General features: G+C 37.9%; 1 protein-coding gene across 2 annotated transcripts in view; it reads left to right on the top strand.

Annotated features, from left to right (window-relative positions):
* slc12a2 (solute carrier family 12 member 2) overlaps positions 1 to 27,130 on the top strand; it is a 111,635-nt gene that overhangs the window by 67,417 nt on the left and 17,088 nt on the right. Inside the window, exons 15-23 of one of the 2 annotated variants that reach the window (XM_062031523.1) lie at positions 1,772 to 1,871; positions 3,707 to 3,818; positions 7,069 to 7,209; positions 13,430 to 13,536; positions 14,031 to 14,110; positions 14,316 to 14,459; positions 22,601 to 22,648; positions 25,375 to 25,497; positions 26,412 to 26,523. In XM_062031523.1, coding sequence (XP_061887507.1) covers positions 1,772 to 1,871; positions 3,707 to 3,818; positions 7,069 to 7,209; positions 13,430 to 13,536; positions 14,031 to 14,110; positions 14,316 to 14,459; positions 22,601 to 22,648; positions 25,375 to 25,497; positions 26,412 to 26,523 — 967 coding nt within the window. The remainder of the gene's footprint in view (positions 1 to 1,771; positions 1,872 to 3,706; positions 3,819 to 7,068; positions 7,210 to 13,429; positions 13,537 to 14,030; positions 14,111 to 14,315; positions 14,460 to 22,600; positions 22,649 to 25,374; positions 25,498 to 26,411; positions 26,524 to 27,130) is intronic. The other variant, XM_062031524.1, reaches the window with a different exon arrangement.

Consider the following 27,130-nt stretch of genomic DNA (forward strand, 5'->3'; position numbering starts at 1 on the left):
TGTACAGTACATATAACCAATAGAGGGTTAAATTGTTGTTTTTTTTAAACTACAAATTTAATTTTACTTTGACAATAATACACTTTGTAGTTTTGCAATGTACATACTATACCATACTTTGATTGTAAGTCTCAAAAACGTGCTCTCCGAAGCATTTTAAAATTTGGGGGGGGATTTTTCTGTACAATTGTACCTCGGTTTTCCTAGTAATCCATTTCAAAAGGTCAAACGAAAACATTTTACAGAAAATTATTAGTTTTACAGGTACCAATAGAATGTTGTCGGTACTACAGAGTACCGATTAACGTAAAATCAAACTGTACCATATTTTGATGCCTTTGTTGCACTTGAGGTCAGTTCTGGTTGAAAACTCGGCCTTGCCCAAGCACTTGGCTGGCAAACGAGTGTATTTGTAGCAGACTGCGTCTAGGTAATGTTTGCAAGTTTCCATGACAACAAAGCAAGTATTCCTGATAGAAAGCACTCAGAATATAAGGCTCCATTTAAAAAAAAAAAAAAAAAAAATAGTACTAGCTGGATGCTAATTTACCTTGGATATATTTGTTGGAAAACGTGTCCCAGTGTTTTGATTCCTTGGAATAGTTTCCCAGTTTTGGTAACAATTTCCTTATCAGTTCCTTAGGGCGTGCATGACGTCACCATGGACGGCGCCAAAGCGCTACAAACACTCGAGAGTTATTCACGAGGCAGGATGACAACAGGTCAATTTGCAAAAAAGAGCTAACAAAACTTAAGATAAAAAGACTATATTTTAGGAAAAAAATATTAAAAACTAGTGAAATTGTCCATGCAGCTAGTTAATTGTACCTGATAAGTCATCCTACATTCAGGATTGTATAGTTAGAAATTAGCAGGACTAGCTAGAAATAAATATTTTATTCTAAAATATTATTCAACTTGCAGTTCTTAAATGAAGCATCCTCATGATGTTGCAGAATCATTAAAGAAGATATTCTATTTGGGGAAAACCAACATATATAAATGGTTATTTTTTCAATTTTAAAATGTTTGAACTAGAATAGACCAAATATAATTATTCATGCTAAAATTAAGATTATTGTGTAAATTTGAAATTTTAGCAGTGTACAAATTTGATATTTACTGTATATATTTGCAACTTTTGGGGGCCCAATGGTGGCTTATTTTGCATGCATACTAAATAAAACATTTTTTTTTTAAAAAGCTAAGCGCGATACGCCAACCGAGACGATATACAGAAATCGGTGAAATTTTGGGGTGAAAATATTTGTCGAAAACCGGGGCACACAAAAGGTTGGCCATAGAAAACGGGGTACACCTATATATAATTTTAAAATATAATAGTTATATCATCATGATATGTAAAATGTTAGAATTGAAAACATGACAACATAAACATTTTTTGTTGTTGCAAAGCTTAGAAAAAGTACTGATATTGCAAATTTTAAGGTATGTTTCATTGCCTTGAATGAATACAGATCAATTTGGCCAAAAACAGGCATTGATGTTTAAATTGAATTAGGAATGTTGAATTATGTGATAGATATAGTACTGTCATTTTCTGTCCCTGGATTTTCTACAAACAATGCAGGCCTGACATGTTGGAACACACCTGTGTGCACACTCAGTTTGACGTGCAGCTACACATACATACAAAGCTTACTTACTGCCTGCAAAGCCACATGGGCTAGACGGCCTGTGGCTCAGCAGGGTTACCCACAAACACACTTTCTAATTCCAATTTCTGTTTTGCATGCTCCCTCCTGTCCAGATGTGAACTGGGGGTCGTCCACCCAGGCTCTGACCTACCACCAAGCTCTGACCCACACTTTGCACCTCAGCGGAGTGGAAGACCACATTAAGAATTTCAGGTATAAAACACAAGAAAGCACGCAAATGACGGCTTGTATGGAAACGTTGTTGTGTTATGGCTAGTTTTTTAATCTCTCAAAATTAACTTCAATTCATGTCTTTTACTACAGTATATACTGTATTTACTATAAATCTGGTAATACGCATGTAAAATAACTTAGTAAAGTGCATCAGCCTATTTCAGGCAATTTTATTAAATTTTTTAGAATGTTTCTCAGCCTAAGATAAATTATTGTAAGTGTGTACTATGAAATATTTATTTTATCAATCGTTTTACAGTACGTATTCATGAAGTGTACAAGGTAAATATGTGGCAGTGGGAGTCTACAGCAGCACCTTTGGCACATAAATCTTGGAATTTTACATTTTGGATGTTGGGTATTTGTGTAGCGTGTTTTGAATGTGTTTGTCTCGATTTTAACATCAACTTTCCTGGGGACTGGAGATGAAAATTAGCCATTGGCTATAATCTCACATAGTTACATGTCAAAAGTTCATTATTATGTATGGTCCCTTTTAAATAAACTAAATCTCCAAAATCTAAACAGGGCTGAAAGTAACATGAGTTAGTTTTTAGCATATACTTAACAAATACATGGAATATTACTATATGGCATAGAAGCCACTACACACATTACATTGATTCAACAAAAACGTGTTTTTAACAGTAAAAAAAAAAAACGTTAGCAGGACTATGCTGAGAATTTAACACATTAATAAACACAGGAAGTTCACATTAATGTAGGAAACATGTTCGATTGACAATATAGTTTTGTATAAACTGAAAAAAGCAATGCAACGATACATACAGGTTAAAGGTGGGCTCTTGTGCTGCTAGTTTGATGCTAACATAGAATGGACAACCCCATTGACAAGCTAACAAAAATTAGAACCGCATTCGCGAAATTGTACAAACGTTTATCAAATGAGATTTTAACGAGACAATATTGCTCTGCAACTGCACATATTTTTCTACTTACAGGCAGTTATTCACCAAACTCCATGCAAACTAATATTGTCAGCTAACTTTGTACTGCTAGGCCAGTGTACTGCTCTGCACTGTGTGCTGACCAACTATGGAAGCCTGTTACTCAAACCTCAGACTGTAATTTTAAAACATAGTCATTGTTATGTGTAACATGATTGTCTGTAGAGGGCAGCACATATATCACTACGAAGGCAAATTTTAGCTTCCTGTCACATCAAATCTTTATAATAAAAAAAAAAAGTATAAACATTTTTTTTTGTTTTGTTAATGCTACATTTTTTTTTGTGGTGGGTCACACAAATAAATGATTGTTTGGGAAACACTAATAATATATCAAATGCTTTAAGTCTAATTTTAAGGATTGGTGGCAGGCAACAAATTGTTTTTTCCAGTTTTGAAGACTTTATATGAATCTTTTAAATTGTATTCAATACATATACAATCAGATCAGTGTGTAAGTCACTTTGCTAGATATAAAAAAATTCTACGGGTAATTTTATTGTGCTTGATACATTTTGTTTTCTAGGGGGTGCAAATGGCACCGATTCAGTGAATGGCTTTTTAGCAGGTTAAAAATTGGAACTATCTGAATGTTAAAACACTAACAGTGTATTTTTGCCATTTATAGTTCCAAAGGTAGCGAAGTAAGCAGCATAATAGCTGTTAAACGGGGTCGTCTAAGCTCATTCTCGTGACAATCCCAAAGAGCTTAACATATTTGCTTTGATATGTGCTAATCTTCTTCAAGTCTGTTTTTTCCCCGATGAGAGGCTACCACAGGCGCATGAAATCAAAGTTTATTTATCCCAGTAAAACTGGCACACCCTTACCCAATATTCTCTGTAGACCCCAGTGTCTGGTGATGACTGGTTACCCCAACTCCCGTCCAGCTCTGCTGGACCTGGTTCACAGCTTTACGAAGAACGTGGGTCTGATGATCTGTGGTCATGTTCGCACGGTGAGCAAATTTTTATGGCATTCAAGCTCAGAGAGGATGAGTCCATTTACTGTATATCCAACATTTACTAGCCTGAGACAGACTGTTTTGCCACACTAATTGATCATATATTGACCAATGATTTTGATAACAATACAATTAATTGTCTGCCTATTAATGACATCATCTAACTATCTTAACATCTTAACCAGAAAGAAAGAAATATAATAAACTACAGAAAACTAAGGACAGAGAAATGTTGAATTTAAATAACTGAGGAAATTACCAATGCTATAGATCAGTGGTCCCCAACCACCGGGCCGTGGATCAATTGGTACCGCACAAGAATTTATTTTTATTTTATTAATTTTTTTATTTTTGATTAAATCAACATAAAAAACACAAGATACACTTACAATTAGTGCACCAACCCAAAAAAACCTCCCTCCCCCATTTACACTCATTCACACAAAAGAGTTGTTTCTTTCTTTTATTAATATTTCTGGTTCCTACATTATATATCACTATAGATCAATACAGTCTGCAGGGATACAGTCCGTAAGCACACATGATTGTATTTATTTATGGAAAAATAACCCCCCCCAGTCCGTGGGACAAATTTTCAAGCGTTGACCGGTCCGTAGTTATAAAAAGGTTGGGGACCACTGCTATAGATGACAAAGTGTACAGCTGAAGTATTTTTGGATGTGACAAAAGCATTCCAGACAATTAATCCTAATTTCTTGATTAACAAATTAGAAGAGTGTGGCATTAGGGTGTGGTCATTTTTAACTCGGTGAAAAGCTTAACAAACAGGAAGCAATATGACAATCATACTTGCCAACCTTGAGACCTCCGAATTCGGGAGATGTGGGGTTTGGGGGGGCGGGGTTTGGTGGTAGCGGGGAGGTGTATATTGTAGCGTCCCGGAAGAGTTAGTGCTGCAAGGGCTTCTGGGTTTTTGTACTGTTGTGTTTATGTTGTGTTTAGGTGCAGATGTTCTCCCGAAATGTGTTTGTCATTCTTGTTTGGTGTGGGTTCACAGTGTGGCGCATATTTGTAACAGTGTTAAAGTTGTTTATACGGCCACCCTCAGTGTGACCTGTATGGCTGTTGATCAAGTATGCCTTGCATCAACTTGTGTGTGTGTGTGTGTGTGTGTGTAAAAGCCGCCTATATTATCTGTTTGTATGGAGGAAAAGCGGACGTGACGACAAGTTGTAGAGGACGTTAAAGGCAGTGCCTTTAAGGCACACCCCCAATGCTGTTGTCCGGGCGGAAATCGGGAAAATTCGGGAGAATGGTTGCCCCGGGAGATTTTCAGGAGGGGCACTGAAATTCGGGAGTCTCCCGGGAAAATCGGGAGGGTTGGCAAGTATGATGACAATGGGTCATGTGACAGTGCTTGAGGCAGAAATCTCAACTCACAAACCAAAACTAATATGTCTTGCAAGCAGCAATACATAAATCAAAATAAAAGCAGCGACCAAAACACACTTAATTTAGTGGAGTAAACGTTTTTGTTTTTTTTCTCAAAAATACTGAAGTTCCATTAAAACTACTGAGATAAGTAGTGATTGATAAATAAGGCCTCAGTGAGTGTGTGGCGCACTTACAAGCTGTATTTACACGGCACTGACGCTATGTTCCCCGCGACCCCGAAAGGGACAAGCGGTAGAAAATGGATGGATGGATGACACTATGTTGGTGTTTCATAATGGCGCCATCTGATGGATTAAAAACTCACTACCTTTGACTTGCAAATAAAAAGAATAGGTAGCAAATGTGATTTTTTTTTTAACTAATAGCTTTGCAGAAATAAATATGAAAAGTCAATTAGCCAAATTGTAAACCGGAAAAGAAGGATATTTACTTTATTTGTTGCCATAAGATGAAAGTGATCCCACATTTCGAAAGTTTTCCATTTCTTTCCGACTTCTTTTAGTATGAATTGTCACTCGTGAGCCTAAAGATGCGCTTCGTCATGAACACAGTTTAGGGCCTCACAGTCCAAAAACACCAGCAGCTGTATTAGTCATGTGTTTTTTTTCCTAAAGTGACACACACATAGAGGTTAAGTACAGTATCGTTTTTGATCCATCACAATTGACAAGTACAAATTATCCAAAAAGTTACTGAAGTAAAGGTAGCGCGTTACTATCCACCTCTGCATCAAACATCACTTTTACCTTTAGTAAAGACTGCGGTTAGTGTAGAGAAAGAAGGGGAGGGGAGAGCCACGTGGGGCACACCTTTGTACTTTCCCACAAGTTCTTTCTTAAATTCAATCAGTCCTTCCAGGAATTGACAATGTCCACAATCACGCAAATTCAACCAACCCTAGCAAATTAAGCGCAGCCTTGCAACTTTGTCTGATGCCCGCAATTCACAGCACATTTTGGCCAATCAGTGCCATTTTCACCAATCAAAATGGTCTCTGAGCGGTGCTTAAATGTGCACGTTACCTGTCAAACTTATGTTTGTTTTTTGTGTAGACGAAGCAGATGTTTGTTTTTTGTGTAGACGAAGCAGAAACAACAACGCGTAACAAAATATGAACTTTTTATTGTTGAAACGGCACAATTGTCATCCTTCCTCGTAGCTCAGACCTACTTCCTGTTTGGCGCTAAACCTTCTGGGTAATGTAGTATATAAACATTTAGCAACACACCTACGTCCTCACTTCCTAGTTTACATGTATTCATATACTGTATTTAGTTAACCTTACACTTAAAACCTTAGTAATAAATTCATAAAATCACAAGTTGATTTCAGCATTTTAGGCACCAAAAATCACATAAAACCCGGTAAAATCCTGGAGGCACTGTTCAATAGTGTTTCTCACCTTCTTTACCAAAGGGCTGACACTTGCAACTTGCTGACTTTGGCAACTCGGCTCGGTTTTATTTCAAGTCCTACTAAATAAAAAAGCACAGACTGTGTCACCAACAATTATTTGATTGAGCACTCAATACTTCGAAAACACATGCAGGCTGACAAATTGTCGCATGCAGGACAGTATCCAAAATGTTTGTCGAAAACCAAATTGTGAGAAAAAAGGGACGTACCATAAAAACAAAGCACCACGGTACATGTGAAATAGAGGATGTGCAAAAAAATAATAATCATTCGGGTAATGTATAAAGAGCTGTCCTACCTTGACTGTGAGCATGAACTGATGACTGAGGAAACATCTATCTGACAGCCCAGTTGCGATCGATTCAGTGCCCTTAGAATGTCTCATACAGTATGTGTGTTTGCCGTCCCACAGGGTTACAGAAGGCCTAACTTCAAAGATCTTGCAACAGAGCAATCCCGGTATCAGCGGTGGCTGCTGAAGAATGAAACAAAGGCTTTCTATACACCAGTGTTTGCAGAAGACATGAGGCAGGGTAGCCAGTTCCTGCTTCAGGTAGGAAGATATTGCCATTAAGGGCCTGTTTACACTATTTATTAACAATTTGTGAAAAACATTGTGTTTATTATTGTTGCAATATGCCCAAAGAGATTGTGATTTGCATACAAGGCTGGTTTCATAGTCTGCGCACAATATTTAATATTCTGTTCGGGAGGGCTGGGCGATATGGTAAAACAAATTATCCCGATTAATTTTTTCATATCTTCTGATCATGATTAATATCACAATTTTTTAATTTTTTTTATTAAATCTGATTGTCCCGTGCAGGATTATACCAAATATTGTTTCAGCCCTACTGTTTACTTTTGCAGTATCTTGTAACAGACATGTTCGCCATGTTTCATTGAGGTAATAACAACTGACAGCTGACAACTGTCATTTTGTTCATATCGATGATTGTGTTTACTTGAGATGTAACCGTACAGGTAACCCACGCTACGGTCTGTACCTGGTTTTAGGGCCACGGTTTCGCTTCTTTTTTGGTCCGTTTTGTGGGGGTAAAAAGAACAACTTTTTTTCCTCTCAAAGTTCTTTTGTTATTTTGCTTGTCATTACCAGTGTTGGGACTAACGCGTTACAAAGTAACGCGTTACTGTAACGCCGTTAGTTTCGGCGGCAACTAGTAATCTAACGCGTTATTTTTTTATATTCAGTAACTCCGTTACCGTTACTACATGATGCGTTACTGCGTTATTTTACGTTATTTTTTATGTAGTATCGGCTAGAAACAAGATCTGAGTGTGTTTTATTGCAGCGCTGCGGTGTCTTCCTTCTGTGTCACAAGGAAAAGAAGAGGCGTGCTTTGTGTTGGGGGGGCAGACCGTAGTTGAGGGGTGCAGGGGAGACGTTCCTCCAGGGCCTATGTACTTCGGGGCTAACAACCTTCACTTTACCCGGAAGTGGGTCTTTACAGCTGAGGGTGAATGACGAGGCCGGCGGTTTGTTGCATTTTTGTGACTTTATTGGACGAAGCCATCCACCAAGCTGAGCACCTGCACGCACTCACTGTCGCCGGTCCCTCACCTCTCTCGCCCACTCACTCACTGACATCACTCACCTCACATGCTGTCATATCTTAAAGGGCCACACACACACACACACATACGCTACTCTCATAACAACTAACAAGACATCATGGTGAAGCCAGAAGTTGAGTTTCTTAACATGGAGACATTCTCAATACTTTTCTTTTGTCGAGCACAAAGAAAATTACATTTTAGTTAAAAGTAAGTTGTGTTTTGGATCAAAGATCCTATCTACTTAAAGTTAAAGTTAAAGTGCCATTATGTTGCAGCTATTTAAAATAGTTTTGTCAATTTGTTCTGGCCTGAAATAAATTGGCCCTTTGAAACATATCTTTATCTTTGTGTGTTGTATGTAGACCACATTGCTTTCTGAGTTCAGTGATGCAAATGCTTGTCAAGTTGATCAACACATTGTATTATTCTCCAGTGCAATAACAGTACTGAAATGAAGGCTAAAAGGGCATTAATGGGAGCCTTAAAAAAAAAAAAGGAGAAAAAAAAGAGTAACTAAATAGTTACTTTTCACAGTAACGCATTACTTTTTGGTGTAAGTAACTGAGTTAGTAACTGAGTTACTTTTGAAATAAAGTAACTAGTAACTGTAACTAGTTACTGGTTTTCAGTAACTAACCCAACACTGGTCATTACAAACTGCATTCTGCCGTAAACAAAGTATCAGTGGTGTACTAAATACTATAAGACTTTTCTTTCAAGTTAATATTTACTAATTAACACTTTCAAATTGTAAATTATCATTTGTGTTCTTTGATTACTTGTATACATCAGTGCTTTAACAACCGGTGACCCAAATTGTGGAGGTTTTTTTTTTAACTCAAATACTGTAAATCATATTTAATGAAAATACATCTAAGTGCAGTTTGAATTTAAGGTGCTGTAAAATATTGTGTACCAACACATAAAACATGTTTAATGATTATTTCAGGAACAAAATGTATGTTAACCACAAACTCAAAAATGATTTGAAGAAAAAGTGTGTGCAAAGTTTTTTAGTACATGTTTATATCACATGAGTTGAATCAGAGCAAACACATAAACAAAAAGTCTAATTCAAAAATATTTGTTTGTGTGTGTGTGTATATATATATATATATATATATATATATATATATATATATATATTTTTTTTTTTTTTTCTGATTAAATTAGTAGGAGTGTTTATTCCCCCAGTTGGGACTAATACAGTAGTTCAGCTACAAAGACAATCTGTGAGTGCTTGCGGCTGCGAGCTTGCATTTAAAGTAGGATTACCGCACCCACCACAATGTAAGCTGCAGCAGTCAGTGAGACTGAAGTCTGTCACTGATGTTGCTACTCCTTCCCAATGTCTTTCTATTTCTGTGCTCGTGTTAGCCATATTTCTTAATTTTATTCTTCTGGACTGCACTTCCATCTGGGTAAGGGGGAAGAGGCACAATGCTGTTTGAACAAAAATTACATCGGCGACGGTGGACAGAGACTGTCGCACGCACACACAGACACAAACACATTAACAAACACACACATTCACAGACACACTAGACAACGGTCGATAAAGGCGGATTGTTCCGTGCAGGATTTTTACCAAGCACAGTTGCTTCCCTACTGTTTACTACTGCGGTATCTTCTAAGAGACATTTCCACCATGTTTGATCGAGGTAATATATGCCAACATCTGATCCGCGTAATCAAACTCAAATGAATCACGATCATTAATCACGATCATATAATTTCCCAGCTTTACTGCTCTGCATATATTTCTGTAGAGAATAGGGTTGTCCCAATACAAATAATTTGGTACCAGTACCAAAATGTATATTGATATTTTTCGATACTTTTAAAAACTTTTCAAAATAATGGGTACTACAAAAAATGTCAATATACTAGAACATCTTACAATACATTAAACATATGTTTCATATTGCAATTTTATAAGGTTAAAATAGAAATTAAAAGACATTAAACACATTGGGCTTCTCTTGTTGCACTCAAAGAACAATTTACAATTATCCATATTACATATAGTCTCCCATAATCAAGGATTAAGTTAGAATATAATAAAAAACTTTATTGACATTAAATGAAATGCTTCATGATGTATGGCTACCATTCCTGGTCTGTGCTGTAAGAAAAATAAGATAAGCCATGTAGCAGATAAAACACAAATGTAGGTATTTGTTACAAAATTCAGTCGTTTCACCTGCATTAGTTGACGCTAATTGGGCAGTTTTAGTTCTGCTAGTATTTGGCATCAAGCCAAGCAGCTGTGTGCGTCTACATATATACATGTGCACAACAGAGGAGCTTGTTTACTTATGAGTAGCGAGTGTGTGTTTGCGAGAATGTCAATGTGTTGGCTGACTGACGTGCAGAGAAGGAGCGCATGCACTGCGCAGTAGAATGATGAACGGGTCCTGTTGTGTCCTGCAAAACCAATAAAAAAGCGATTGTCATGACTCGGCGGCCTCGTCAGTTTTACCCGAAAGCGGAGCTTAGCAGACCCATTTCCCTCCGAAGAAAACATCGGCCCTGGAGGGAACGTCTGCCCTGTGCTCCTCGACTACGGTCTGCATGGCAGCCGAACAGCTGGAAAGGTGTTAACGCTACATTATGACCTATCACTCTTTAAAACTCCTTGTGCAGATCTGAATGTTTATTATTTAAATGTTTACTTAACTTTGAAGCAAAGGTGGTAATACTCATCGCCACATTTGGCGAGGCGTGTTTTAAAGCAACACTTGCAGCGCGGTGCCTCCCTGTTTAAAGCATCACATATATTGTTAGTTTTGAAGCCCAAATACCTCCATATTGCGGTCCACGCACCCTCTTTATTAACCAGTACAAATCATGTTTTTTGCCATTCTTCCTTTCCACAATGTTATTGCCTGTATGCCCTTTGTGCGTGCGTTTTGACACACTCAACATCATGTGCCTCTGCTCTCTAGTCACTGCCACACGGTACTGGTATTGTTCAAAGGTGATATAGTACCATTTTAAATTGATAAGTACCGTAATACTTTATTAGTACCGGTATACCGTCCAACCCTTGTTGGGAATATGAGCTAATGTGTCTCGCTGCTAAGTGTACACCTCACTGGTAATGCATTCAGCAAGCTCATTGTCTTGAACAGAACACCGCTCTGCCATTCATGAATGAATGTGACATACTCACGCACTTCTTCCGGTCTAGAAAACTTGCACATTTGAGGGTTCAGTGGAAAGCAATAACACCAATGTTATTAACACTATAAAACACACTTTGAAGTCTGTTTTTAAAAGTAAGAGGTAATGAAAAGCTAACATTTATAAGTGCAAGGTGGTGAGTTCTCCTTGCAATGGGAAACAATCAAGCTCTTTTTGTGCAAAAGTATGCGCTGCCTTCACAAGTACAACACTAAATTACATTTACACTAGGTAAGAGAGGATGCGCAGACAGTACAGTCCCCAACATAACGCCAGCGTATTATGGATCTTATTAGCTGTTTGCAAACGCCAAATACAGACAGCATGGACTCTGCTAGTAGAGGACGTAACAAAAAAAGCTGCTCCAGCAACCCCCGAGACCCCGAGAGGGACACGCGGTAGGAAATGGATGGATGGATTGTAAAAAAATACAGATATTAAAAAATGTTTTTTTTGGCACTTTAGTTTCTATTAGGAGTGTCCTAATACGATACCGATATTGGAGCCTTGAGTGTTGGCCGATAGTAATATTAATCCAATATGATATCAGCACAAATCATAGTACATACTTGCATCATTTTGTAGTAGGATGTTAAAAATCGAAACTCAAAAAACCGTGATTGAAAACTGCATTTTAATAAACTCCTGGACCGGGAAGCGCTTGCGTTACAGATTTAAAATGGAAGGCGGTAATCATATTTAAACTTAGTATTAAAAACTATATGGCTCTTAAGAAGTTAGAACAATATTTAATGTTCTTAAGCCAAGAAAATATATTGTGTTTTCAGTTTATTTTTCTTTATTTTTCCAAATAAAAGTTGGTTAAAAGATTGCAGTGTGTATAAGTACTTTTTTTCAACAATACAGCGATAATAATAATGATAACCATAATAATTTTGTTCAAAATAACCGTGATTTGAAATGTTCATATCGTGACATAACTACTTGTGTGCTTAATAGAGAACATTGTGATGTGATTTTACATGCAAGCCACTATCATCCAATACTTTTGATGATATTGGACCAATATCAATATCAGATCGAGACACGCCTCGTTTTTATTGCACATTTTTCTTGTACAAAACACAGAACATGGAATGAAAACATACATACGGACTGGACTCTCACACTATTATGTTAGATCCACTATGGACTAGACTCTCACAATATTATGCTAGATCCACTCAACGTCCATTGCACCAGTCGCCCAGGGGTGTCCCCACATCTGCGGCCCCCTCCAAGGTTTCTCATTGTCATCCCATTGGGTTGAGGTTTTTTTTCTTGCCCTGATGTGGGATCTGAGCCGAGGATGTCGTTGTGGCTTGTGTGTAAACTTTGATTGATTGATTGACATACAATGAGACTAGTGCAATTATGTGAGTTCCCTTTTGGCAATCTTTCAAAGCATATTTTCTGTCAAGTTCGATATTGTGTGTTCATGTCGCTAATTGGCCTTGAATATCGTCCATTTTCTTCTGTTGTCGTTTGAACAAGGGGTTTGTCAGCAGTCTCATTGAGTACATTTCCTGAACAGAGTTCAATGATTATATGTCCATGTGTTCTCTTTACTCCATTTCTTCATTTAAGATCTTTACTAAGTATTCGTATTTCACTTGGAAATTTTCTTCATCTAACTTTAAAATGTATGTTCTTTTACAGCACTAATGGTAACTTAAGACTTAAGCCGGTTGTGTTCTTGTTATATTTTTAGGTTTAAAACAATTTACTTTGAACAAGTAGCCAACAGCCCTTTTAGTCTTGTTTAAATCTCTGACTGTCGCTGTCCTGTCTTTGGTGTATTTACTCTAAATTAATTTCACATAAATGATACACTTTTTAACGGGGTATGAGATTTTAAAAATTGTTTATGTCCAGTTTTAAATCAAAAAGTAACCATCGCTTCCACAGCTCTACAGCAATGAATACTCCAACTTCTTTGTGGAGTAATGGCCGGCATCACCTTCTCACATGACGGCATTTTCTAAATTCGATTTTTCTCCCTCCTTAAGGCTGCCGGTTTGGGTCGTCTGAGGCCTAACACACTAGTGATGGGCTTCAAGAATGATTGGAGAGATGGTGACATGATGAATGTGGAGATGTACATGAGTATAATCCAGTAAGTTGAGCTTTTTTTTAGTTAAAGATTCTAATATTTCATAACATAATATTTTATATTATTTTATCATTTTTACAATATACCTCCTGGCTCAAGCCTATTATATGTTGAATTGAATGTAATGTACATTTGTACATTTTCATTGATGATCAAATCTTTCATCTTTATCATAGTTTAAAAGCTCCATCACTTTAGCTTTCCCCTGGCTTGCTTGCTGTGTGGTCTGTGTGATGTGTAAAATATACAGGAATCGGAATGTTACTATAGGTAGTGAGCATTTAGAATGCAGCTGAGATCGGCTCCAGCACCCCCCGCGACCCCAAAAGGGACAAGCGGTAGAAAATGGATGGATGTTTAAGGCAGTATGCCCATTTGTGTTCTGTCATTTAACCAAACGTATTTTATCAGAACAGCCAAAACGCTTTTAATTTTCATTAACGGATCCCTTGCTGATTAGAGTTTGTGTTTTTATTTTTTATTCCTCTCTCTCTCAGTGATGCATTTGACTTCCAGTATGGCGCTGTTATCCTCCGATTGAAAGAGGGATTGGATGTTTCACATATACATGGACAAGGTATTACGTTTACACACACACTCCGACAATAATGTATCTGCACAGCACATATTTTTATTGATGTATCCAAATACACATTGAACATCAGTCTGCCCATCAAAGCAGCAAAATTGAATGGCTGAGTAGAGTAGGAGTGTGAACCAGACATGGTTGATTGAATTAGGAAATAACTCATTGTGTGTCCTTTTAACTTTGTTTCTTACAGACGATTTGCTGTCCTCCCAAGAAAAGTCATCTGGAATGAAAGATGTGATTGTGTCTATTGACACGAGCAAGGACTCTGACGGAGATTCATCGAAGCCTTCCTCCAAAGCCACAAGCCTCCAGAACAGTCCAGCTACACAGAAAGGTAACACCTGGGAATGTTTTCACACTTTGTCATAACCATTGTTTAAAATATTCATTTCAGTTTATTTGGACAAATGTCCTGTTTAGAGTAGTTTAGTGTGTGTCTCTAGGTCAATAATTACTTATCATATTAAGATGGTTGCATAGAAGTCGGACTCCTCTCCAGGTCTCGAGGAGACCTACCACTGTAAATAGACCTTGTGTAACTCAAAAGTGCCACAAATCAAAGACTTAGGGCCTCATCTACATCCCAAATAAGTGCTGAATTGCATTTGCAAACAAAAAAATTGCAGGTACTATTAGTAGGCGTGTTGCAGATTATCTACTAAGACTGTTTGTATGCGATGTGCTCTGTGCCATTCAAAACAAACTGACAGAACTTTTGATAAAATGAGGTTATTAGTGAGTCTTGCAACAACAAAGGTTCTCATCATCGGCACACATCAAATTTTAAATAGCATCTTTAAAGCCAAACATGAATGTGAGGATGCCGTCGCTAGCATGAATGTTACATGGACAGCAAACAGAGGGCAAAAAACTTTGCTGGTGACAGTTTGCCTGCGTTCACCACAGATACATGTAAGTTCAAAACATTTATTTTCTAAGTGGACAGCCACCGCATGCAGTGCTTTTTGTAAACAGCTACAAGCGACAAATCTGGCAACTTTTTCCGGTGTTATTGGACACTTTTTTGTGTCTTGGAGACTGTAAAATGCAGCAGTACTGTCTTCAACGTGCAGTCACAGTTGCTGCTGCGAGCCTCTCCTCCATTCCAATGCGCTCACAGGCGGTCAGCTGGTCTTCTGTTGAGGGAACAAACTGCACAGCAGAGACCATCAAGTGGTGCCAACTCCTCAGTAAGGAAAGTAGCTTTTGGCTGTCCTAGAAGTCATCCCCTCTATTAAAAAATTATAAGTGTGATTTGAACTGCAAATTAACTTTCTTCTTTTGATTCTTATTTGTTAAATCAATTTTCTTTTGCATTGTTAAATGTCAATCCGACATTAAAACATGTCAAGACACTTTATCAACACAATCACTCACTTTTCCGGCTTCAAAATAGAAGCGCTACGCTATACATCCGGTTTAAACTACATTTAGGGTTTCTCCTCAATGTACGGCTTTATATTAGCCACTAGAGATGTCACGGTATGAAAAAATTCTTATCACGGTTATTGTGACCAAAATGATCACGGTTATCATTATTATCGCGGTATTTTTAAATGTGCTCAAAATTTTCAAAAAGTACTGAAATATTTTAACCAAGTTCCTTTGTAGAAGAAACATTATTGTAGATAAAAACACTGTTTCATGGACGTCAAGTACACATTAATGTGCATTGGGCGCATGCACGTGCAGCGACCGACAGATGTGTTTTTCACCGTCTTGCTATGTTTGTTGAGTGAATCTGTGCGTATTTTTATGCCTGATTTCTTTTGATCTTAAATGATAAGTGTTTTTAGTCATTGTACTGTACATCCGGAACAATAGAGCTCCTACTTTTCGCTGTTTTGTGGACATTGCAGCGGGGTGTCACTTCCACCTCCGAGAATCCATTACACTCTGGACCTGCTATTGCATCTCAATAACCTGAATCAAATCACGCTGGACGTCCAGCTGCCTGATTTTATCCGAAAGGATTTAAATAATCTGAGCAACAAGTACTTTAATAAACGGAAGTGTGGCAAAAGAGGAGTTTTCAAACTGCAAATGAGGAAACTTGCCGCCCCTAGTTATGGGGAACGTCCAGTCCTTGCGAAATTAACTTGATGAGCTTTAAAGGAAACACTCGCTTCTTCCAGGACTAAAGGGACTGCTGTGTTATGGCATTCACAAAGACATGGCTTACCGTGGACCATTCGGACAATGATGTGATCATAGATGGATTTGGCATTCCATTTCGCTTGGATCATGACCCACAAGCAAACGGGAAATCCTGCACAGGGGGCGTGTGTATCTATGTCAACAAGCGTTACTGCAGTGCTGTCACTGTCAGAGAAAGACTGTGCACACCTGATGTAGAACTTCTGATGGTGTCGCTTGGTCCATTTTATTTACCCCGAGAGTTTCCACAAATAGTTTTAACAACAGTGTAAATTCACCCTACCAAAGCCACAAGTATTATAGTGGACATAGTACAAAAACTGCAGTCTCTCTTGCCTAAAGCACCTAATTTTATGCTGGGTGATTTTAATCATGTGTCCCTAAAGAAATCCCTGTCTGTTTTTATCAATATGTAACTTGTCCAACCAGACAGAACAAGTCATTAGATCTCTTTTATGGCACAGTAAAAGATGCATATAAATCCATCCCCCTGCCTCCCTTAGGGTATGCAGATCATAACTGTGTGATGCTCCTCCCAACATATAAAACAGTATTAAAGAAAGAAAAAATCCAGAACAAAGAAGTTAAAATATGGTCTGAGGATTCCACTGCTTGTCTGCAGGGTTGTTTTGACTGCACCATGTGGGATGTGTTCTCTGACTCTTATAAGGACATTGATGAACTCTCTGATGTCACCTGCTCTTATATTTCCTTCTGCGAGAACATGATCATCCCAACCAAGACTATTAGGATTTATCCTAATACTAAACCTTGGATGTCTAAATCAGTTAAATCCAATCTTAAGAGGAAGGAAGTAGCATTTAGTCAATGAGAAGCATCTGTTATAGAGGCAGCAAAAACGGAACTGAAAGTTGAAACATTAAGGGCTAAACAAAATTATAAAACAAAAATTTAGAATAAATTGGCGGCAGGGAACCTTGCTTCAGCTTGGTCGGGTATGACAACAATTGCTGGCATTCATCAAAGTAAGAGTAAAAGCAACATTATGATAGAGGGCTACGGATCTAACATTGATTTGGTGGCTAATGCTCTTCATACATTTTATTTGAGATTTGACCAGCAGCAAGATTTTAATGACAAAATTGAGGATTTGGGACTACCGTAATTTCCGGACTATAAGCCGCTACTTTTCCCCCTCGTTCTGGTCCCTGCGGCTTATACAACGGTGCGGCTTATATACGGCCTGTTCTTCTCCGACACCGACGAAGAGGATTTCGGTGGTTTTAGTACGCAGGAGGAAGACGATGACACAATGATTAAAGACTGACTTTTCATATACCGGTAGGCTGGTTATTTTGATAACGTACATGCGAGCACTTTGTTTTACTTTGCACCGTTGTATTATTTGTACTCTGCACGAATGCTGTTCGCCATGTCAAAGATGTGAAAGTTTGATTGAATGATTGAAAGATTTATAGTTAATAAATGGGACGCTTTGCGTTCCCAAACAGTCATCTCTGTTCCGACAATCCCCTCCGTGGTAGCAGGAACCCCTATATACTACGCTAATTACACATCAAAACCCTGCGGCTTATAGTCGGGTGCGGCTTATATATGGAGCAATCTGTATTTTCCCCTAAATTTAGCTGGTGCGGCTTATAGTCAGGTGCGGCTTATAGTCCGGAAATTACGGTAAATCTAAAGGATGATCACCACTTCATTATAGAGCAAAGTCAAGTGGAAAGGTGTTTACTTTCACTGAAGACTAACAAATGTCCAGGCCCTGATAAAATCAGTGGTATTTTACTTAAGTCATGCGCAAAGCAACTAAGTTATATAATTTCTTATATTTTTAATCAGTTTTTTTTAGCTTACAGCGTGTTCCAAGTATATGGAAGCATGCCACGATTATCCCTGTCCCTAAAAGCAGCAGACTTACTGCCTTGAATGACTTAAGGCCAGTTGCCCTTACTTCACTTGTGATGAAATGTTTTGAAAGAATTGTAAAGTTTCATTTTACAACAGAAATCGAGCATGTACTCGACCCTATGCAGTTTGCTTGCTTATAGGGCACACAGTGGAGTGATGGATGCTTCAACCACACTTAACATTTTATTTAAACAGGGAAATAATACCCACGCTAGACTTTTGTTTGTTGATTTTTCATCTGCTTTTAACACTATCCAACCTCATACCCTAGCCGAAAGGCTGATCAATGATTTTAATCTGAGTTGTAATCTGACTGGTTGTATTTTAGATTTTTTAACTAATCAATCCCAACAAGTCAAGGTTAACAGTATTGTATATGAGTTATCACACTCTTCAACTGGCTCACCTCAAAGATGTGTGCTTTCAGCCTTTCTTTTTATCCTGTACACAAACATGTGCCTGACTAAGCATGCTAACAGGACGCTAGTGAAATTTGCAGATGACACGGTCATTGTCAGTCTTCTTAGCGGAAATGAGTCCAGCCATGGTCCCGTTGTTAGTGAATTTGTCAGCTGGTGTGAGGAATCCTTTTTACAGCTCAACATATTTACAGTAAAACAAGGCAACACGGTGTCACAGGGTTTAGTACATGTACCTCACAATACGAAGGTCCTGGGTTCGATCCCCAGGTTCGGGGTCTTTCTGTGTGGAGTTTGCATGTTCTCCCCGTGACAGCGCGGGTTCCCTCCGGGTACTCTGGCTTCCTCCCACCTCCAAAGACATGCACCTGGGGATAGGTTGATTGGCAACACTAAATTGGCCCTAGTGTGTGAATGTAAATATGAATGCTGTCTGTCTATCTGTGTTGGCCCTGCGAAGAGGTAGCGACTTGTCCAGGGTGTACCCCACCTACCACCCGAATGCAGCTGAGATAGGCGGCAAAGCGGTAAAAAATGGATGGAATTATGGATGGATATCTAAAATGAAGGACATGATTATTGATTTTAGATCCCACACCAATGCCAAACCTACCACAGTCATCAAAGGTCAACCTGTAGATGCACCGTAGACTGTGGACAGCTACAGATACTGTACCTTGACATGGTCATAGACTCAAAGCTGATCTTTGAGATGAACTGCGAGGCGGTGTGTAAAAAGGGACACCAACGTCTTCATTGCCTGAGGAAACTGTCACGTCTCCACATAGATAGAACCATGTTGACACTCTTTTATCGGGCATATATTGAATCGATTCTGTCCTTCTCCCTGGTGTCACGGTTTGGTAGTTTGTCCTTGAGAAACAAGTCTGCACTAAATCAAATTGTAAAGTGGGCTAGAAAGCTTATAGGTGAGCCGCAACGGAACCTAACTGACATCTATGCCAGACAGTTGCAGCGCAGGGCGAGCTCTATTATTCATCACTGCACCCATCATCTTTTACGCAGTGAATTCCAGCTCTTTCGCTCTGGTTGGCGGTTTGTTGTTTCTCTTTGTGGGACTAAATGATATAAGAATACTTTTGTACCTGCTGCCATCACACGCTTAAATAAGGCTATCACATGGTGATTTTATTTCTTTATTATGCTATAGCACTTTTATCACAATGATTTTATTGGTTTATTAGGTATTATATTGTTATTGTTGTACAGTGTGCCTGTATACTGGTGATCTTTTTATTTTATTTATTTTTTTATGTTTTTATGTTTTATATTATGTTTACTTGTTTTATTTTGTCTTGACGCTGAATTACAAATGTCTGTACAACTATTTTACCTCGGGGGCCATTAAAGAAACATTGACCTTGACACAAGCATAATAAACAAATTAATATGGCAGAAAAAAAAAACATAGATAAAAAAAAACAATTGTAAGAATTTTGAAAGATGGCACCTGATGAAGACGTAGCTACACTTTTTGTCTATATAAATAAAAATAGTGTTCATGTATGAGATCTAGTCTTACACATAGTGTTGCACGATTATGGCCAAAATAATAATTAGGATTATTTTTATAAATATTGAAATCACGATTATTGATTATGTTAGGTAAAACAGAGTTGGGGTGGGGTATGAACGTGACGCCATCATGTAATTTGTAATGTCTAATAAAAAGGCCATAGATAAACGTTATTAATATATGTAAAGACAAATATTAGTTTTTTTGTTCATTAATAGTATCAACGTGTCATCTTTTTCTCATTACATGATGCCTTTATCTCTATTTTTACATTTTGATAGAGGGAGGTATTTTTTTAAGTTATGTACAATTATATGTACATGTGCATGCTGTATCGGGACAGATCCATTAAGAGTTTGAGCAGAAATATGTTTTATAGGAATTAACTATATTCAATAAAACATTCACAAAATACTATTTCACACGAATGGCTTTCAAAGTGGGCATCACGGTGGCAGAGGGGTTAGTGCGTCTGCCTCACAATACGAAAGTCCTGAGTAGTCCTGGGTTCAATCCTGGGCTCGGGATATTTCTGTGTGGAGTTTGCATGTTCTCCCTGTGACTGCGTGGGTTCCCTCCGGGTACTCCGGCTTCCTCCCACCTCCAAAGACATGCACCTGGGGATAGGTTGATTGGCAACACTAAAATTGGCCCTAGTGTGTGAATGTGAGTGTGAATGTTGTCTGTCTATCTGTGTTGGCCCTGTGATGAGGTGGCAACTTGTCCAGGGTGTACCCCGCCTTCTGCCCGATTGTAGCTGAGATAGGCTCCAGCGCCCCCCGTCACCCCGAAGGGAATAAGTGGTAGAAAATGGATGGATGGGTTTTCAAAGTAATAACTTTGAAATAAAAATAAAACAGGTAATGTAAAAAAACATGGTATTTACTTTTTGATATCAATATAAAACACAAAGCAGTTTGGCTAATGAAGATACGGTAGTCTTATAAACAAGCTTTGTTCTTCTCTAACAGCGCCTTTTAGGTTCAGTGGAACAATTTGGCCAAAAAAAATAAACAGGAGCGATACCTCTCACATCTAATACACAACCTTCACAGCCTGCGTTCCATTCGATTAGATGACAAAACATTATAGCTACTAGTATTGATGTTATTTGAACACTGATAAAAGTTGCAGTTGAATAAAGGATGTTTCCTCACGTCATTAACTCTGTCACAGCAGCTGATGGACGCTGTATTGAGAAAATTAAAGCAACATCAAATTGTTTTCTCCTTCGCTGTATACTTTTAGTGTGAGACAAATGCGTCTGTCTCCAATATTGTCCACACCTGTCGCCATCTAAAAACAGCACTGCGCACTTAAACGCACGCCGAGACTCCACGGAAATGAAGCGAGGGAACATGAAATTAAACCAAGCGCTCTGCTCCGTTTACTCCGAGAGGAAATCTCCGTAGCAAAGTCTGTGCAGTTGTTACGCCATGTTTCTTCAAGCCGAACGACGCATGCGCCAGCGCTGCCCTGACTCTGTATCCAGGAAGTAAGCAGTGTTGCCTAAATGCGTTAATAAATGACGGTTTTTCGTGTGGACGTACTTTAATATATTCGAGGTATGGTCGCGGACAGCGATTTTCACAATTTAAGATGACACTGGCGGCTTTTAATGAGAGAGGCTCCCAGCAACGCAAAGCAAGTGTGACGTCATGCTTGATTTTCGTCACGGACATGGCGCAACATTATCTAAAGAGAGTCTTTCAACACGAGTACACTATTTAAGACCAGAAATAGATGCTAGATTTTAACAGTGTGTTATGAGTGCTGCTGTTTTGCAGGTTAGCTCTCCACACTCCCCAAACAGATGTGCGCTTATTCAACTGTTATTTGTTAAGAATGTTCATTTGTCTTTTGCTTTTAATTACAAAAATGATAATACAAACTGTGTAATGGTATATTTTGCAGACAAAAAGTTACAGGAATGTACACTTGTGCTACAGCACACAACTCATTGTGCAAAATGTAAATTTTTTAAGGTGAACTCATTTTGATCTGTAAAATATAAATAGGCCTACATTATGCTATTATATTATATCATATTGTATTTTGCTTGCGTTTAATTTATGTAAGAAAAAATTATGTTTGTGCTTGCAAAACATAAAAAAATCTGTTTTTGATACTTTTAAAAGTCCAGTAAACTTGTTATGATGTCAGCTTAAGGACTGGTGTAATACTGGTGTGGCCACAGTGTGCACGTCTGTCGTCTGATGTTTAAATGTGGTCCAAAGAATGGTCAAGGGAGTATGTGTGTTTGCGCACACACATGAATAATTAGGGGGAACATGGCTTGTAAGGATTTTTAAAATCCTTTTTCACACAAACACTTGATAATGTATGTTCTCTTTCAAATGACTGGAACTGTATCAATGTATTTATTTAACATTTTACTAGTGTGATCAGTTTAGCACATTTTTGCTTTTTATATTTTTCATTTTTCTCTTTTTTTTGTCTCACATTTTCCAGATGATGACGATGATGGCAAAACTCCAACCCAGCCCCTGTTGAAAAAAGGCAGGATATTTATTTAAATGGGTTGCTTTGAATCTTGCTCTCTCTTTCTCAGCATAGTGCTTCCTCGTTTTTTTAGTGTTTGTACTATACCGTCTCTGTGTTTCCTTCCTTCATACTTAACAACTTTTCCTTTAAGTACCTTTTTGATTACCTTATATTGTCTTATCTCTGCTGTCATTTGTTGTTTCCACCTAACAAGCAACTGGCTGTGTTTTAATACTGTGTCTTCTCCCGCTATCCAGTTTCTAGCTCAAGCACGGCCTCTTGACTTGTGTGTTGCAGTGCCAAAAACCTAACCTATTTTTTATGTTTGAAGTGTGTGCCAAAATTTGCAGTTGCGGTCACAAGTTTCCATTCACTTATCATGGGTATGAATGTCATGTTTGTTGTTTTTGATAAATCACTGAAGGTGTCATCATATCACCCTGAAAAACCAAGAGGTCAAATAAATCATGATGAGCCCGAAACTCATTTAATTCATGCTAAATTTCATGATGTGTATGGAGACTTCTGATCGCAACGTTTTACAGGTGGTCCTCGTTTTACGAGTTTTTATGGTTACCAACGTACTAGAGTTGTACGGTATACCGATATTAGTATAGTACCGCGATACCAGTGAATCATATTCGGTACTATACCGCCTCTGAAAAGTACCAGTCCATGGCCATCCAAATTTGTGGTATCATCCAAAACTAATGTAAAGCATCCAAACAACAGAATAATACATTATTATTACATTTTAACAGAAGTGTAGATAGAACATGTTAAAAGAGAATGTAAGCCGATATTAACAGTAAATGAACAAGTAGATTAATAATTCATTTTCTACCACTTGTCCTTAATAATTTTGACAAAATAATAGAATGCAAAATGACACAATATGTTACTCACAATATGTTACTGCATGTCAGCAGACTAAATTAGGAGCCTTTGTTTGCTTACTTACTAATAAAAGACAAGTTGTCTAGTACAGGTATGTTCACAATTTTATTTAAGGACAAACTTGCAATAAGAAACATATGTTTAATGTACCCTAAGATTTTTTGGTTAACATAAAGCCAATAATGCAATTTTTTGTGGTCCCCTTTATTTAGAAAAGTATCGAAATAATTTTGGTACCAGTACCAAAATATTGGTATTGGGACAACACTACAACGTACTCATGTTAATTAAACTGCCCCGATACCAAAAAAAGAACTAGTTGCGCGGCTGAAGAGGATGTAGGTGGAGTAATACGTAACCTTGTGTCGCAACACTGAGGAAGGACAATGCTCTTTTTAGAGCAGACGCCTCTGGTAGTAGAGTGAAAAAGAAAGGAAAGGTAAAAACAGTGAAATTTGGCTGAATGCCTGGTCCAATGCTGCAACCATCATAAAGGATCTTCTACTATGAAATGAACAGTAATAACCATTCCTCCTCCCAATAAGCCTGTTTGTCATTCCTTGCAATGTCCATTCTAGTGTGCAAGACAAACACAGCCATAAAAGTTTGTATTTAGATCATTTTTATTAGTGTTGTTAAATTCTTGGATTTAATATTTTGTTACCATATTTTAAATGTCCTTTATGTGTTCTGTGTACAACGTGAGTGACTTAAATGTTAATTACCTTCGCCAGACGATATACTGTATGTTATCACCAGGGTTAGTTAGTTAGTTATCAACATAACACCAAAAAGTTGTGAGTGGATTTTCATTAACCTTTCAGGAAATGTCAGAAATTAAATAAACAACTAGTAGATTTTTGGGAACAACAATACTGAACTTCTCTTTGTGTTTGTATGCTAGCATTCCCACCTCCACCCACAGAGACACAGAGTGAATGACTGACAAGATGAATCACTTTATTTAATTCCGCTAGAGAACAAACATGCCCATCAGCTGAGTTCGATGCAAAGAGTGAACCCTCTTGTTTGCAAGTGACAGACAAACAAAACGAACATGCACAGACTTGGCTTTGTCATTTATACTTTGATTCACTAATGTTAGTTAGCGCCATAACTCAAACAGTTATGGGCAGATTTTAATTAAACTTAGAAGAAATGTCTAAAATGGCATAAGGAACATTACGTTTTGGGGGTGGAACAAAAAAAAGGACTCTGTACTATTATGCAATAGGGCATGAAAGAGGTCTCTGCTCTCAGTGATTTTTTTTTTAGTTTACGTATAAATTCCGACTTACACTAAAATGTCACTTATCACAGTAAGAACGGTACTTGTTCGTAACCTGAGGACCACCTATATGTCTTAAAAATGTCTTAAGTCATTTGTCACTTCTCTTGAATAGATGCATTGTCTGAAAGTCTTTTCCAGGATGGAAATGTGTCTCCTGTTTTGTGTTTGCAGGCTTGTCTTGTTAACGTAAGAGCTCTTCGCGCTGTTTATGAATTGTACTGTGCCACTAAATCATTCATAAAATATTTAAAAATCATGGTAATCTAAGAAATGCTCTTTAAAGTAGAAAAATTTAGCTTCTTGTTGTTCTTAAAATTGCTTTCAGAAAACTAAGAGTCAATCAAATCCAAGTACTTTTTTAAGCACAACAGAGCCAGTACGAGTGATGTAAACCGTGGCCGATCGCTCATCGGTCAAGCAGTCATCATCATAGCATACAAGAATAGCATTAAAGATTCCAGGACAATATCAACAATAAAATTAATTGACATCTAATTGATCTGTTCTTTTGTTTGCATGTGCTTGACATGGTGTTTGGAAACCATCCCTTCAGATAAGAAGAACATGACCGTACCGCTGAATGTGTGTGACCAGAGACTGCTGGAGGCCAGCCAGCAGTTCCAGAAGAAGCAAGGGAAGGGCACTGTTGATGTATGGTGGCTGTTTGATGATGGAGGTAAGGTTTAAAAGGAAATAACTAGGGCTGGGTAAAATAATCAATATGATCGATTATGGATGGATATCTTTTCATTTGTAGCATTATCGAATCGCAATGCATTATATAGTCTTGTGCATGGAGCAGCGGCAGCGTCATGCTGACTATGCTAACGTTAGCTGCCAACAACAAGCCGTCCGGGGCAAAACAAAAGGAAGTGAGGTACTTAACAGCTTAGGCTCGTGCAACCATACTACCATACTACATCATGATCTTGCAAAGTAAACATCTGACTGATTTTATTGATTATATTTGTAACTGAGAGTTTTGTAAGATCACCGCTGAAAAAGGGACAGCAGACACTTTTTAAAATGTGTTTTATTTCCCACACGGAGCGGTGTCAAATGCAACAGAAAAGCTAGGTGCAAAATTGATGTGCGTTATATCCAGTCTGACTGCGCTGACAAAATAGGAGTTCCAGAAGAACAGCTTACATATTTACTGTTGTTATTTTGTACTTGAAGAAACAATACTTTAATGCAATTTTCAGTGATGTAAGGTTGCTATACAATTACACTTTTATTTGCAATTCCTGTCTTATTTAAAAATTCCCCATTTGAGACTTTGGCAGAAGTTATAGCTGTTAAAGCAGCTAAGTGTTTTATGGTGAAGAAAAAAGGAAGGTACATTTGTATTTTGTAACAGATTTTAAGCATTTTGAGTAATGAGTCGTGATCCCAAGCCTGAGAAATAACTATTGTCCCTGGTATCCAGGTAACTAACAAAATATTTCAAATGCATAACACGTTTATATCCATTTCTCAATTGCGCAAAGATGTTTTGTTTGTAGCCAATCTTCAAATTTAACAAAATGTTTATTTTAACAAATACAAATAATCAAGAATAAGACTATTAGCTCTTTTTTTCCCCTGCAGGTTTGACACTGCTCATCCCCTATCTGTTGACCAACAAAAAGCGATGGAAGGATTGCAAGATTCGTGTTTTCATTGGAGGCAAGATCAACAGAATAGACCATGACCGCAGAGCGTAAGTACTGCAAAGGTTTTTTCATAATGTTAAAGGGACCTGCACTTTTTTGCGAATTTTGCTTATTTTTCCACAATCATTATGGGAGACAAAAAGACAAAAGGTTTTTTTCTTTCTTTTGCATTCTAACATATGAAAATCGGCTCGTTCTAGGTGGCTAGCAATGCAGCTAATGGTGGCAATCATTTCTACCTCCACATCACTTTGAAAATGCATTCAAAAACCGTCAATGATACTTCATGAGAACACTGAGAAACTCTTTTTCTGTCATAGTAACACATCGCTTCGTATAAGCGGTAAAAGCTAACTACGGCAAGAGATAAGCTAGCTTCTATGTCATTACGAAACGCGTTTGAGTTTATACTGCACAACACAGTGCGATAAGACACCAATCTGTACTGACTGAAAAACATGAGCAATCATATTACAGTGTCTGTTAAGTATTAGCCCACATTTCATGTTTTGTTTCTACACAGAACTAGCCACAGAGCGTATGTACTGTAGTTGTAATGACACGCATGATGTGCTGCATGTATCAAGATCAATATAAAGTGTAACTCACTCGATGGACAGTTGTTTGTCTGGTCCAGCTGGCCCGGGACGTTTC

This window comes from Entelurus aequoreus, linkage group LG21, assembly GCF_033978785.1.
Source record: "Entelurus aequoreus isolate RoL-2023_Sb linkage group LG21, RoL_Eaeq_v1.1, whole genome shotgun sequence".
In the NCBI taxonomy this organism is placed as follows: Eukaryota; Metazoa; Chordata; class Actinopteri; order Syngnathiformes; family Syngnathidae; genus Entelurus; species Entelurus aequoreus.